Source organism: Talpa occidentalis, unplaced genomic scaffold, assembly GCF_014898055.3.
Source record: "Talpa occidentalis isolate TD23 unplaced genomic scaffold, MPIMG_talOcc4v2.1 talOcc4.10, whole genome shotgun sequence".
Lineage (NCBI taxonomy): Eukaryota > Metazoa > Chordata > Mammalia > Eulipotyphla > Talpidae > Talpa > Talpa occidentalis.
Window position 1 is genome coordinate 98,005,341 of NW_023600993.1, and position 14,853 is coordinate 98,020,193.

At 41.0% G+C, this 14,853-nt stretch overlaps 2 protein-coding genes across 11 annotated transcripts in view; one reads left to right on the forward strand and one right to left on the reverse strand.

The window, feature by feature from the left end:
- Nucleotides 1–13,967, forward strand: part of NCOA3 (nuclear receptor coactivator 3) — a 111,256-nt gene extending 97,289 nt beyond the window's left edge. For 6 of the 9 annotated variants that reach the window (XM_037499938.2, XM_037499898.2, XM_037499922.2 and 3 more), the window contains 8 exons: nt 33–159; nt 1,415–1,586; nt 4,693–4,986; nt 6,082–6,186; nt 7,492–7,762; nt 8,562–8,736; nt 9,073–9,214; nt 9,484–13,967. In XM_037499938.2, coding sequence (XP_037355835.1) covers nt 33–159; nt 1,415–1,586; nt 4,693–4,986; nt 6,082–6,186; nt 7,492–7,762; nt 8,562–8,736; nt 9,073–9,214; nt 9,484–9,495 — 1,298 coding nt within the window. In that variant the 3' untranslated portion in view covers nt 9,496–13,967. The remainder of the gene's footprint in view (nt 1–32; nt 160–1,414; nt 1,587–4,692; nt 4,987–6,081; nt 6,187–7,491; nt 7,763–8,561; nt 8,737–9,072; nt 9,215–9,483) is intronic. The other 3 variants (XM_037499946.2, XM_037499914.2, XM_037499931.2) reach the window with 1 other exon arrangement.
- The window catches only part of SULF2 (sulfatase 2), an 85,935-nt gene continuing 82,517 nt past the window's right edge, over nt 11,436–14,853 (reverse strand). For both annotated transcript variants that reach the window (XM_054698117.1, XM_037499966.2), the window contains exons 21-22: nt 13,070–14,379; nt 11,436–11,785 (exon numbers count right to left, since the gene is read on the reverse strand). In XM_054698117.1, coding sequence (XP_054554092.1) covers nt 14,349–14,379 — 31 coding nt within the window. In that variant the 3' untranslated portion in view covers nt 11,436–11,785; nt 13,070–14,348. The remainder of the gene's footprint in view (nt 11,786–13,069; nt 14,380–14,853) is intronic.

Genomic DNA, 14,853 nt, shown 5'->3' on the forward strand with positions numbered 1-14,853 from the left:
TTGAAAATTTATCCTTTTGTCTTTCTCCTCAGGACCTGGTGAGATTCCCATGGGAATGGGGGTTAGTCCTTATGGCCAAGCGGCACCATCTAACCAAACTGGTTCCTGGCCAGATGGCATGTTATCCATGGAACAAGGCCCTCATGGAACTCAAAACAGGTGGGACTTTATTGTTGCTTATGTAGAAAATGTTAATTTTGGATTATCTAGATAAGAGTCAGAGCATAGATACAAACCCAAAAGAGAATGAGAGAAACTCTTAAGTATATTCGATTACTTTCCGAGTATTTCTCAGCTGTGTGTCAAAATGAGTCTGAAACAGCAAGCAGTGGTGTTCATGGTGGGGGAAGGAGAGACAACTGTGTTGTTCAGCTGTTGATCCATTGACTGATAGCTTATATGAGAGATGATTCTCTGTTCTAATGTAATAATTTCATAATGCAGTAATACATTGGCACCAGTTTAACAAGATAAATGATGTTCTGAGGGTTAGGCCTCAGTTTTCTGGAAAATTAATTTTTAACTACTGGGGAATTCTTTCCTAAAATTGTTTAAAATATTTTAGGTGATGGTGAAAGTGAACAGTAGTACTCTTATTTTTGCAAAAGAAAGATTATGGTTCATGTGTGTCTTTCATTTAGACTTGATTTGGTCAGCAACTCATTTTCATGAAAGAGAGATCAATTCTAGCTTGAATTACATCATAAATTAAGCAAAGAAAGTGAATCGATATATTGAGTAGGCAGCAAAATGAGTTTATTAACTACATGAGTTTACTAACCTGAGTGCTTCTCCGAGCACTCGAGAACACAGTTTCAATTTCAGAGAATCTTTTTGGGGAAGGATAATGTCTAGCCCCATGTTATTTGATGTGTTGGAGAACTGTGGCTCCTTGCTGTGGGTGTGGAGTTTGTATTATACTTGATACATGAGTTCTGTAGGCCAGGTTTAAGAAAAATTAATTTTGGCAGGTCCCAGGCTCAGGTCATTGATAGTCCAGTATTTCTATCCTTTCTTCCGTTCTTTTGTTGATTTTCCCATCTTTCAAGTATCATAACTGTTACTACTTATTCCTATAGGTAGTCTTAAAAAGCATATAGTCTCTCCTCGCTTCCAGTCTCCATCCTTGCAATCTCTGGTATCCTCCTAATGCCTAGGGGTCTAGGAATTATCAATACATTTTGGTGGTAGGATTGAGGGGTAGAATAAGCTAGATTGGTGGTTAATGATGGCCTGGTTTAAAATTGTGGGCCTAAAGTTCAATTTGATGCCATTTAGCTCTGCTTGGTTGGTTTATTGTTTTTTATACTTACAGTATTTGAGTATATCAAAATTATTGTGCATGTGTTAGTGTGTTGTCTTTTGTTGGGGAGAGAAAAAGCTCCATTGAAGTTGATAGCAAGTTTCTTTTTAGGCCACTTCTTAGGAATACCCTGGATGATCTCCTTGGGCCACCTTCTAACCTAGAAGGCCAGAGTGATGAAAGAGCATTGTTGGACCAGCTGCACACTCTCTTGAGCAACACAGATGCCACAGGCCTGGAAGAAATTGACAGAGCTCTGGGCATCCCTGAACTTGTAAATCAAGTAGGTAGCATTAATATGGAAATTGGGGAATTGAGGAATGGTGTCTAACTTGACTGCGTGAGAGTGTGTGTGTGTGTGTGTGTGTGTGTGTGTGTACACACATACAGGTGTGTAGACATGTGTTAACTGCACATCCTTGAGGCCATGTGTGAAAGTGCCTGTATGTGTATTTTCCTATTAATGATTTCATTCATGAATAACAGCTTTAAATTTAGAAAATATGGGCCTTTCCTGGTGGTGCAGCGGGTTGAGCACCACGCTGTGAAGCTGTTTGCAGCACGGGTTCAATTACTGGCCAGCCAGGGAGAATCCCACATGGCGCAGCAGACCTCTTCTGCCTCGCCCGCTGCTGTTCCCCTCAGGAGTGCTTTTGGTCTGTCTGCCTGTTCTGCTCCCCGCTCTGTCTCTAGTGAATTCTCTCACCCTCCTGCACCTCTGACCTGTACCCCTGTTCTTGTATAAATAAATAAATCTTTAAAAAAAATAAATTTAGAAAATATACTTTATAATTATGACATTACTTCCCACAACCTATAACATTATAAAGATGTCAAATTTTAGGCAAACATAGAAATGATATAAAACTATAGTTTTAAAAATGCTACTTTTTATTTATATTAGATGCCCTATTTTTTATAATTACCTCTCTGGTGCCCAAACAGTGTATACGCCGAGGAAGCTAGCTTTTTTAATGTTAGTTTAAACAAAACTTATTTATAGTAGAAAGCTTGTGACGTCCTAACAATGTCATCTCCTATTCCCAATTACCTATGCAGCCTTATGAAAATATAACATCCATAAATATGTGTTTTTGAAACAGGTATGTTTTCTAGCAGCTGTTTTAGTTAAAGAGTGTGTGTGTGTGTGTGTGTGTGTGTGTGTGGGAGGGTGGGGTTTGCTGTGTAGGTCTGTGCATTCGGTAATAAACAGGAGAAAGATGTTCAGAGTATTGGAGAGAGACAAATGTGTACATCAGCAATTACACTGTCACAGAACCTTTTAAAGGAAGGGTGGGAAACACAGATGGTAACAATGTTAGCTTCCAGGTTTACCAGTCCATATGGCCCTGGAACTGAGGAATGGTGTCTTACGTGACTGGGAGTGAATGTCAGGGTTACACAGTGACCCAAAATCCTGGACTGTTCTTAAAATTTTATTTAAGGTAGAAATAGATTTTCTTGTCCAATGATAAAAATTGTTAGTGGTCATTTTATAAAAATCTGACAATTACAAAAAATGGGTCTGAAAAAAAGGGTAAAAACCTTCTGGAATCCCGGCACAAAAAGAATCATTCAAACTTTTGAATACATTGTTAAAAAATAGGAGTAGACTTTAACACACCTGTTTTACTTAGGAAAGTTACCAGTCTTTTTCCAGTTTCACATACCTTTAATTTTAATGGCCAAATAGAACTGTTACATTGAACACTATTTTAATCTGTTCTCTACTGATGAAAATTTAAATTGTTCCTAGATACTCTTGATCAAATAATTCTATGAATTACAGGTTATTCATAGTCTGTTTTCTTAGCTGTAATCCAAGAGAAAGGATGATTGGGTTAAAAGAGCATATTTTAGTTCAGCTTTCAGGTTGTTTTCCTGAAAGGTCACAGGACTGCTTTTCCTCAGCAGAATGTGTTGTTTCGAGTCCTCCCTCCCCAGCGTAGTCCTGCTGTGGCTCACTGGGTAGACGGAAGAACACATTCAGCGTGAGTGAGCAAGCGACAAATACCGACCATGGTTCTTGTAAATCTTTGGCAGTGTGATAGGCAACAGAGATTCTTGTTTTAAATTACATTTTTTTGATTTGCAGGATTAAACATGTTTTTTTTGGGGGGGTCATTTAGATTTTTTTTTTTTTAAAGATTTACTTATTTATACAAGCACAGGGTACAGTCAGAAGTGTGGGAGGGTGAGAGAATTCACCAGAGCCAGAGCGGGGAGCAGAACAGGCAGAAGGACCGAGGTACACTGCTGAGGGGAGCAGCAGGTATGGCAGGAGAGGTCTGTGTGCCATGTGGGACCCTTGCTGGAGGCCAGGGATTGAACTGGTGCTACAGAGGCTGTGGGCAGCTTCACAGCCCAGCGCCCAATCGCTGCGCCACCGGGGAGACCTGTCATTTAGATTTTTAAAAAAATTTTCTCCTGGTGTTTATTTTGTTGATCTCCAGCAGTACTTTGCATATGTTTAGTTATTTGTTTGATTCCTTCATTTGACAAATATTTGTCCTCTGTATGTTAATTGGTCTTTTATTAGAGGCTGAGGAGCACTAGTGAGCAAATTATTTCTTCCAAAGCTTACATCCCACTGGGTAAGACAGACACCAGGCAGGGAACCGCACAGATAAAGTAGACATGATGTCATAGAGGCCTCAAGGAAAGGCAGGTGATAATGAGACCCTGGTAAAGGGACGGGACCCTTGCTCAGAGTGGGAGTGGGGCATCAAGTACAGTGAGCGAGGCCAGCATGTTGGCTGGGTGCTCTGGGCTCAGAATAAGAAAATAAAGGTGAATGCAGTACCGGACAGGCCCTTCCCATCTTCAGAATAGTCATTCTTAGCCTCTTTTTCTGTCACCTCCTGACCAATATTTTGTACACATCCTTAGCATGTTGAGAAGGGATATTTGGCACATTAACAGGCATTTAATAAAAATGGTCTCCCCCCACACACACGGATACGAATACACGGTAGCAGATGAGTTTTTGTTGATTTAGCTCTCTCTGCCAAAAATCATTTCTTGTCACCTTGAAAAATATTCTTGTATAAACTGCATGAGAATTCATTGATTATACTGATTTTAATTTATTTTATACTTGACATGGATTGTCCACATTGCCACAAGGTCCAGAATTCTGTACTGAAACAAATAATAATTCTCCAGGTACTTAGTACGCTCTAGATAATGACTGTTTATCTGTGTGCAACCTTCCTTGTCCTCAGCACTAGAACACAGCCAAGACAAGGCAGAGCATGATTTGCTTTTCAGAGTTTCAACAATATTGTTCACGTATATTGATTTTTACCCCCCTACCTTCTTTAGAGCTTGAGACACCTTTTGTATTTCCAGATGTATTTCATTATTCGTTCATGTGTTTGATATTTAAGGGGCAAGCTTTGGAGCCCAAACAGGATGCTTTCCAAGGCCAAGAAGCAGCAGTAATGATGGATCAAAAGGCAGCATTATATGGGCAGACATACCCAGCTCAGGGGCCTCCAATGCAGGGAGGCTTTAACCTTCAGGGACAAGCACCATCGTTCAACTCTATGATGAATCAGATGAACCAGCAAGGCAATTTTCCTCTCCAAGGAATGCACCCTAGGGCCAACATCATGAGACCCCGGACCAACACCCCTAAGCAACTTAGAATGCAGCTTCAGCAGAGGCTGCAGGGCCAACAGGTAACTGTCACATACTCTGCTTTGCCCAGAGTGGATTTCCCTTTGGTCTACTTCATTTTCAGACTGTTCTTCAGAGCTCTTGCTACTGGCTCTCTGTCCTTTCTGAACTGAAGGAATTCCTTTTTCTCCACTTCTAAACAACATTTTATTTGTTCAGAGGGTTCCTTGTTAGGGAGTCGTCATGGTATAATTAGGTACCTTTCTGTAAGAACATTCCCTTGTATAGATTAAAAAGTAAAAATCGTTGAGGGGATTTTTCTTAGAGGAAAAGAAAAATGTTTTTTGATAGCTTTGTATGTTGTCTTAAAGGTAGATAATTTGTATTTTTTGAAAAGTCTTAACATTAATAGCCATATATTTAAAACACTGATTTAAGCATTATTTTTTAGTGGAATCTCTGCTTCCTAGATGTTTTATAGAACTTGAGCTCTTTTAATATTCTGAGGTAAGACTTCTATTTTTTCCCATTGTTTCTTACTCCTCAACACACCTTTTAAAATTTAATTACATGATTTGTGTCTGGGGTGTCCTGAGTTACAAAAGGTGGCAAAACTGAACCATATAAGCAAGACAAGTGAAAGAGTTTAGATTCCAACAAACCAGAGACTCTCAGTGTATTACTATTCCCAAAAGTCAGTTTTGGTGCTGGGGAAAGCTGTGTCTGATCATTTTACTTTTTACTATTTCTTTTCATGTAAGTTTTCTAGAAACGAGGTAATAGGAGAAGTTGTTTATTCACTATTATTCTGATCAAGTTAAAGCTATTTTCCCAATGGCCTAAATGAGTCCGAGAAAGTCTGACTTTATAAATTCTTTTGAGTTTTGAGTTGTAGATATTCTTTGAACTGCAAAATTGCACTTGTGCTTTTCCTCCTGCTTCCAAACAGTAAAGCTTCTTCGTACGCCAACCAAGGACTTTGCTGCATGAACTTTTTTAAAGTGTGAAAATATACCAGTTCAGCTTTGATGTGACTTAACCTGTTTAATGTGTTTGGAGAGATCATGACTTTACTGGGTGGTGCTGAGAATTTGGAAAGCTATTTTGGACTCTCTGACATGCTCCATTTGCATCCTAACCAACCTTTCTCTCCCCAGTTTTTGAATCAGAGCCGTCAGGCACTTGAAATGAAAATGGAAAACCCCACTGCTGGCGGGGCTGCGGTGATGAGGCCCATGATGCAGCCCCCAGTCAACTCCCAGGTGAGACCTCAGGTCTTTTTCACCTTTACTGCTACATTCCCAGACAGTGGTTGGGCGCTCAGTTATTATTGGTTAAACACATAATTTCTAAGAAATCATCCATGGCCCCATCACACTTTATCTCTCCTTGCTGGTGATGAGGAAGAATCTGAGGAGAGCTGCTTTGATTAAAATCATTGATTCATGTTTTTTAAGTTCCGTTTGTGACCAGTTGCTTTGTTGTGAAAATAGCCATCACTTTTAGGAATTTAAAGTAATATATAGACTTTTCTCTGTTCTTAGTTTATGAAAGCACATGCTCATGGGTTAAAATTTGAAATATAAGAAGTATGAAGAATAAAATAATTAGTACAATAATCCTACTGTTAGTGACAACCTGAGATGACTTCTCATAGTGGGAGGGATGATATTCAAGTTCTTTACTTCCAGCCCACAGTGGAGATTGTATTAAGGTATTAGTTTGCACGAACCAGATGAGTACACAAGTATATCATTGTGGTTTGAAATATTGTTCATAATCACTATTTGGAAAAAAAAGTTGTCCAATTTTCACTGTCTTAGGCCCATTTGGGAAACCTATGTGGTTTTTTGATGACTGGATGTCTGTATAAGCTGAGATAGGATGCCGTCCAAAAAGTTTCGGTTTTTGGAGATGAACTCTCCCAGCCGTTCAGGGCCTTGATCAGATGTCACCCCCTACCCTGCATACAACTTCTGCTCCTCGGCCTCTCTCAGAAGGTTTTAAAGAGATGGCAAGACCCTCTTGGTGCTGGGGTGCTGGTGGTGGATAGATTCCTGCTTATCTGAGTATAACCCAGCCTTTTTTTATTTTTTGACATCTTGTTTCAACCCCCCTCTTCCAAACACTCTCAGCCCTGCCCTTTGTTCCCTTGTAGTTTTTATTTCAAAGTTTTTCCTCATATTCTACCTCTAAATGTTTCTCACTTTGATACATTTTCTAACTATGTTAACAAAATTTGAACATTTGTCTGCTTTCATCTCCTAGCCCCAGATAATTTCCAGACTCCTATAGTGCACATGACCTCCCTCCTCCACCAGCAGACCTTCACCCAAATGAGAACTGTGCATTTTCCTTCTTGGGATTGAAAGTAGAGCCAGGGGGTATTTTTTATATTCCCCCCCCCTCTTTGATAACTAATGTGGCATATGCTACACACACACACATATACATACACACACACACACACACACACACATATATATCCACACACACATACACACACACATATATATGAAATTGACTGTTTCTCACTATGTGTCATTACGTGTTCTCTCGGCTATTAGCAGGGTTTTCTTAACGCCCAGATGGTTGCCCAGCGCAGCAGAGAGCTCCTCAGTCACCACTTCCGACAGCAGAGAGTGGCCATGATGATGCAACAGCAGCAGCAGCAGCAGCAGCAGCAGCAGCAGCAGCAGCAGCAACAGCAGCAACAACAAACTCAGGCCTTCAGCCCACCCCCCAATGTGACTGCTTCCCCCAGCATGGACGGGGTTTTGGCAGGACCTGCCATGCCGCAAGCTCCACCCCAGCAGTTTCCATACCCGCCAAATTATGGTAAATTTGACAGTGAAAAGGTCTTTGCCAAAGTAAGCTTCTGAGGAGATGTAAGAGTCACCCTATCTATTGAATAGTAAAAACAACCAAAAATACTGTTCACTTCTTATTTCACAAGAAAAGTGAAATTAATGAAAATAACAAAACTCTTTACTGCAGCACACAAGTAGTTATAATTGTAGTTCTACCTGACTTAGTCGAGTGTATTTTTTAGCTCTTCATACCATAATTTGGAAGAAAGACGGCAAGGCTCTTCCCCCTAATTATGGCCTAGTATAGAACTCTGTGTTCTCTGAATGCTTGGGCAAGTAAGCGAGAGGAATGCATTGTGTGGGCTCTGGAGTTCTTTTTCTTGGTGACCTGGACATATTTTCATAACAGCATGTACAATAATGTATCTTTTCAAGTCAGTCACTGAGAGGTTCCAGAACATGGGAGACTATAGGCATCCACTTGGGAGATTGTTTTAGGGTGCATTGTTGCCAGACAGGCCAGTAGCTCATCTGTTCTCTCAAGAGGGATGGAGTGAAGTGAATGGTGTGAAATGGAGTCCTTTTCATACAGAAAACCCACGGAAGTAACTTCCTTTCAAGTAACTAACCTTCTGCAGTCAATCCCCTACTCTAATTGTCATCTTGATGAAAAGCAAAAATAACTGGAAGGTAACATCTTCCAGTAAAACTTTATATCTTATACTTAGCACTCACCTTACCCTCCTAAAAATGAATATAAAATTATTGTGGAAAGCTGATGTTTTAAGAAGCATTTGAGCACTGTAATTTCTTTTTCTTTTTTAAAGGGATGGGACAACCACCAGATCCAGCCTTTGGTCGAGTGTCTAGTCCCCCCAATACAATGATGTCATCAAGAATGGGCCCCTCGCAGAATCCCATGATGCAGCACCCTCAGGCCACGCCCATGTATCAGTCCTCAGAAATGAAGGGCTGGCCATCAGGGAACCTGGCCAGGAACAGGTAAAGAACGGGGACTTTTAAAAAGTTATTCGTATTCTAGTGCCAAAAGTTTGGGGAATTCATGTTTTTTTTAGTTAAGCCTGTCCTGACTGGAGAGCAAATGGATTTGTATTAGAAAATGTCCTCGGCTTGTTCCACCTTGATAATCTTTCTTACTGTGTGTGTACCTAAGGGTGCTGAGACGACATCTGTGAGATTAGAAGGCAGGTTGTTGGGGAGTCTTCTCTGTGATGTTGTTCTTTGATGAAGAGCATTTGACAGAGTCGTGCTGTTGTCTGTGCGTGTGTCCTGTGTTACTGCAGTGACCTGGGAGGTAATCTCATGTTTTCTTTACAGCTCCTTTCCCCAGCAGCAGTTTACCCACCAGGGGAGCCCTGCTGCGTATAGTATGGTCCACATGAATGGCGCCGGTGGCCCCATGGGGCAGATGACCATGAACTCCATGCCCATGTCGGGGATGCCCATGGGTCCTGACCAGGTACGGGGCGAGATGGGACTGTTCTTTGCCTTTGTCAGATTTTTTTTTTCATGTTTTCTGAAGAGAAACAAAGCCTTAGGTAGAACGTAGGTAGATTTTAAGCTTGGATGTATAACATACAAATAGTCACTGAAAAAGCTTGGGTGGGGAGTACTGTCAGTCCCTGACTGGTCAGCCAGAGCCACGCCACCAGCGCGGGCTTAGCTGTGGGCTGCTCTGAGCTGTGCACAGCATGTACCTTAATTCCTGTTTCTTCTGTTCATTCACAGAAATACTGCTGACATATCTACACCAGAAACTCCAAGGAAATCATTGCACAGGTGACACTGCACAAGGATTACTGGGAAGTCATTGTTTCAGATGTGTGGGCTTTGAAGAAAGGACCGGCTTTGATCTCCCATCAGGGTATTCCAAGTGACGTCATTTGAGCAGGACTGGATTTTAAGCTGAAGCGCAATATCTACCTGTTTTGTTTTTTCCCCCTTCCCTCCTGTGTATGTGTACCACGGTGTTCAAATAATTTTGGCCTTCTGCCTCTTAGGGCTGTGATTCTGGAGGTAACAGCGTTACTGATCACAAAACTGTCACTTCTTTCTTCCTGGCTGTCCAGTCTTTCATATCAGTGCAGGTGGGTCAGAGGACACGGGCTATCAAGGGAGACTAGAACACCTGGTTTCTCTAGCTGAAGTGTTCGGCAAAGAGCACAGTCCCAGCCTTCATGTGTTTAGTCACCACCAAGTAGTTCTGTGTTGACCTCTGTCCTGTGGGATGGATGTTTCTGAGTTCTTGTCCTTCAGTGATAGTGTGGCGCTGCTGTCACTGCTGTTGGTTGTCCTAGGTGGTTTCCTCACTAGTGTTTCCATCTGCTCCAAATGTACTGTTATACTTCACCTCCAGGAATTGTCCTTGATGTCAAATGGCTTTGCAGAAAGGAAAATGCAATGACAGTATTTAATTGCAGCAGTAGCAATTTTTCACATGCTAATGTGCAGCTGAGTGCACTTTATTTAAAAAGTAATGGATAAATGCAATATTATCGAGGTCTTGAGGAATGATGAACCACATTCCTGGTTTTTGTCTGAACTAATCTGTTGGACAAGAACTGTGATTTTTTTCTTCTTCTTGTTGAAAGTACCAGTGTCACCCTTTGCCTATATGGTAGAGCAATAATGCTTTTGGAAAATAAACTGCAGAAAACCAAGGCCAGGTACTGCATTCTGAATCAGAATCTCGAAGTGTTTCTGTGAATAGATTTTCTTTTGTAAATATGACCTTTAAGATATTATGTAAAATATGTACATACTTTTTTTTTTTTTGTAGGTCATAACTCATTTTTACAGAGTTTGTGAAGCTAAATATTTAACATTGTTGATTTCAATGAGCTCAATGTGGCGAGGCTACAAACGGCAGAGATGTCACCTGAATTTTGTGGCCTGGCGGAGGGGCAGTGGTCCACAGCTCTCCCTCCCCCACCCTAGATGCCTCGCTCTTTTCAATCTCGTCTCAAAGCTTTTTGAAGAAATTGTTTGTTTAGATGTAGGCATTTTAATTTTTTTAAAAAAATTCCTCTGCCAGAACTAAGCACTTTGTTAATTTGGGGGGAAAAATAGATACGGGGGAAAACTTTTAAAAATAGCTATCAAGAATTTGAAAATCAAGCAGTTTGATTTAAAAAAGAACCTTGGGATTTTAAGCAGTCCATAAATTAAACAGTAGCAACTCATGGTATTAAAAAGAAATTTGCATATGCTTTCTCTTCATCCACTTCAGGTGTGCTCTAAGGTTTTGGTTGCTAGACCAGAATCCCACATTGAGATCTCAGGAGAAGAATCCTTGATGTGTGGTTTCTGTGTTGGCTCAACTGTCTTGTCATTCCACTGATGTGATCCTTTCTCCATCCCTGAGAATTAGAATAGTGTCGTGGTTATTTCTTAGGGCACTTGCCCCCCACAACAGCCAAGTTGTCCTAGTTCAGAGCTGAGTGCCTGTGCGTGCCCCCTCTCCAGCCCTCTGCCTGTTCTGCTGTTGCTACTCCTTGATGCTGGTCCCATGAAGTTGAGAATAGGGAGAAATACTGAGTTTCACTCCTTTTATTTGATTTACTTACCGGTTTCCAACAGTTGAATGAAATTGGGTTTTGGGAATACATATGACTTTTCGCATGTTTCTGGCTAGCCTTGGTGTCATTTTCTAGCAATAACTTAGAGCCAGTTAATTTTTTTAAATTTTTAATTTCACACATTTAGCCAGTCTTTCAAGGTGTTTCTGAAGGTAAGATCATTTAATTTCTGACTTTCTTATAAGTGAGATCCGGTATTTGCAGAACTACCACTTGAGTAGATGCGAGTTCGACACCAGCCTCCCCACACCCCACTTGTTAAAAGTAAACCTTAGATTGTATATCCGTAAACTTCCATCACAGTGGCCTGCACTTTGCAGACAACACACTCTGCTGTCTGGAGACGCATGGCCGAGTCAGTGTCTTCGGAGGCTCTGTGGTGGCAGTGTGGAGCTGGACTTCCCTGTAAGTGGTGTGTGGGGAGGAGTAGAGTGGTGCTCTTCTTACCTTTCCTTTAAAAAAATTAAAAACAAAACAAAGTTTTATGATTCTTTTCCTCAGTCCTGACTCCAGGCTACCTGAAAGGCAGCACTCCCTTTTTATATGGAAGAAAAGTGAAGTGATTATGTTTTTATATTTTCTACTTTTTCATTTTATTGGTGCAAACTTAAGGTTTTGATTTTCTTTTAATAGACGCAGTCTTGAGATAATTTGTTTTTATCTTTTTGCCCTTTTATCTTTTTCGGATAATTCTCTTTGTACTCCTGCTGCCTACCTCTCGTCACCTCCCACCACTTTTTTAAACCTTGGTATCTGTTGGGTAAACTAATCTTTGCATCTGCTTTTAGAATGTGAGATATTTCCAGTACCTACTTTTTTGCTGAATCCAAAGATATATAAATATAAATATATATTTTATAAAGATCAAAATGATATAAAGGAGATACATGTTTCTTCCTTTGAAATAATAGGAATTCATTGTTAATGTTCATATTATGATGCCACTTTTCTAAATTGTGCATCGTGATGGAATGGTGTAAATATCAATCCAGGACTGCTTAATCATTATTTAATGTCTAAGGTGAGTTGGGGTGTATAGGGGTAGGATATTATAGAACATAATTGACTTGCTGTCCTAGAAGTTTTGATCCAGAAATAGGTGCAGCTGGGGAGTAGACAGAACTGCCAGTTCCCCAGATGCCTGTCCAGTTCCCTTTTTATTTGCAGAAGCCATGAGTTATGTTGACAAGTGGGAAATTCATAGGCGTGAAACCTCTAAGATAGGTGAGTTCCCCCTGCTGCAGAGGAATAAGAGCTGCTGTTCAGCTAAAGGCAGATGTTTAATAACGAGCAGGGTGTTTTCTTTCTAGTGTGTAGAATTTCGAAGTGAATGAAAATGTCATTCTGAGAGCAATATTTAAATTCTCAGGAATTGACTTACAGTATTGAGAATGAATTCAGTTTCAATCAAGTTTACATTAAATGTTGCTTAAAATCTAAATCATTCTTTACAATGCAAAGAATCCAAATCAGGTGGGATAACTTATGAGATGGTTGGGTGTAAGCTATGACTGCTTCGCTGATCGCTTTTGGATGTCATTGTAAATAAAGGTTTCTATTTAAAATTGAAGCTTAAGAGCTTGCCTTTTTCTTTTTAAAATATAATTCCCTACTAGACTAAGGGTGAAAGAAAAGGTTAATAAGCAAGTCTGTATCAAATGTTGATAGCAGTTTCGGTGAGGTTAAAAGCAGACTTACATGAGGCGGCTTTGGGGCGTTGAAAGCGCGGAACTTACTCAAAAAGGAGTGCTTGGGGTCGCCTCCGGATTTGTTATTGGGGCGATGACTCCTGCTTCTTCCATTCTGGAATTCTGACGGCCGTCTTTACAAGGTTAGACCACCTGGCCCAACGAAGGCTTGTCTTGGTTGAGGTGAATTGCTGTGCAGTTGATTAATACTCCTCAAAAAAGTGAAATTCTTGATACAGTGGACTGAGAGACTTACCTGTGAGGCCCCTGAAGTGTGGTAAATTTTAATCATTAATTTACAGCCCATATCTAGTCCCCTTTAAAAAGCCCTCTAAACCCAAGGCATCTGCTTCCAAGAAGGTATTCACTGGTAGCCTTAAAAAAAAAAAAAAAAACCAAACACACCAAAAGACTCCCAAGAATGGCCTTTTACAAAATGTCAATTTACCTCATACCAACTGCTGGCCATTGGCTGCGGTTTTGAACATTGTATGACAATAGACTACAAAATTTCTTTACAAATACAATTTTGTTAAAACTTGGGACATACATCATTTCTTTTCAGTACTTTAAAAAACATCAGGTCTGGAACAGGTAACAAAGGAATGAATACTGGGGAGGTGATAGCCGGGCAGGAATAGAAATGGCCACAACTGCAAGGAGTTTTCTTTTACACTGGCCACTGAGCATTTATTGACACCACCACGCTTGAAAACTGGGTTTTCTTATTAGTCAGATTCCCCTAAAAGTTCCCACGCTGGTTACATGTAAATAGTCACATATATACAGTGAAGTCAGTTTCTTCAGAGGCAACCAGGAGCGCACAGCTAGAGAGAGGTTGCCTCTGTGCTCCGGACTCACTGCTGAGTCTGCGCTGGATCCGGCATCGGTAAGTTGCCTCTGTCCTGCTGCTTAGTTCTTTGTGATGAACCAGAAATTACAAGGATTTAAAACGGGGTTGTTTTTCCCCTATGATTTAAAAAAAAAAAAAAAAAAAAAATTCCAGTGACTTTCACCCTTTGGGGGAGATTTCCAAGAAAAATTTTGTTTTTCCCTTGTTGAGAGGGTTAGTGGCGACTTGGGTATGAAGATGCCTTTTGTGCAGCTGGTGAAGTATAATCCAAAGCAAAAGCAGGGGCAAAAATGAACTTGTGGAAGTATGCACCACTCCTGATGGTTCTCTTCCAGATCTGCCATGTTGACTGAAAGCGAGCTGTCTCTCAGACCTCCTGGCTAACGTGTAGGCCTGCTTGATGGAATTATCCGCAGCGTCTCACTGCCTGTACGCTCAGACGATGTCTGTGTTTGGAGGGCCGCCTCGTGCTTCCTAACCTTCCCAGCCTTCCCACAGCTGTCCCCTGTAGAACAAAGCAGACTCATCTCAGTGTTTGCCATGCTGCTTAGAATACTTCTAGGTCACCGGGGAAGGGCTTGTTACCGCCTAAGAGCTGGATTGTCAGTTCTTTGCTTAACATGCCCAGTTAACTGGCATTTAAAGATCATGTGCCTTCACTCAGGGAGCACCAGAGAAACACTTAGCTGGGTTATTGTCCTGTTAAAGCCACACGGGTTTATAGGCGCATGAAGAAAGAAATGGTAGACCAGCGATTGCAGATGGCAGCTCACGGATGAGGTCCGCTTGCCTGGCAATTAGCGGCAGATTAGTTGCCACTGTTTAAGCCTAACTCCGGGTTTTGCTTTTCCAATGATTTGATGATTTAGAGGATTCAACTAGACAAACTGCAGCCCCATTTGTGCGGTTCTCTTAGACTGGAGCGCCACCTCCACCGCCACCCCCCTACCCTGGCCGCTGGAGAGCAGCTTGGATGTTT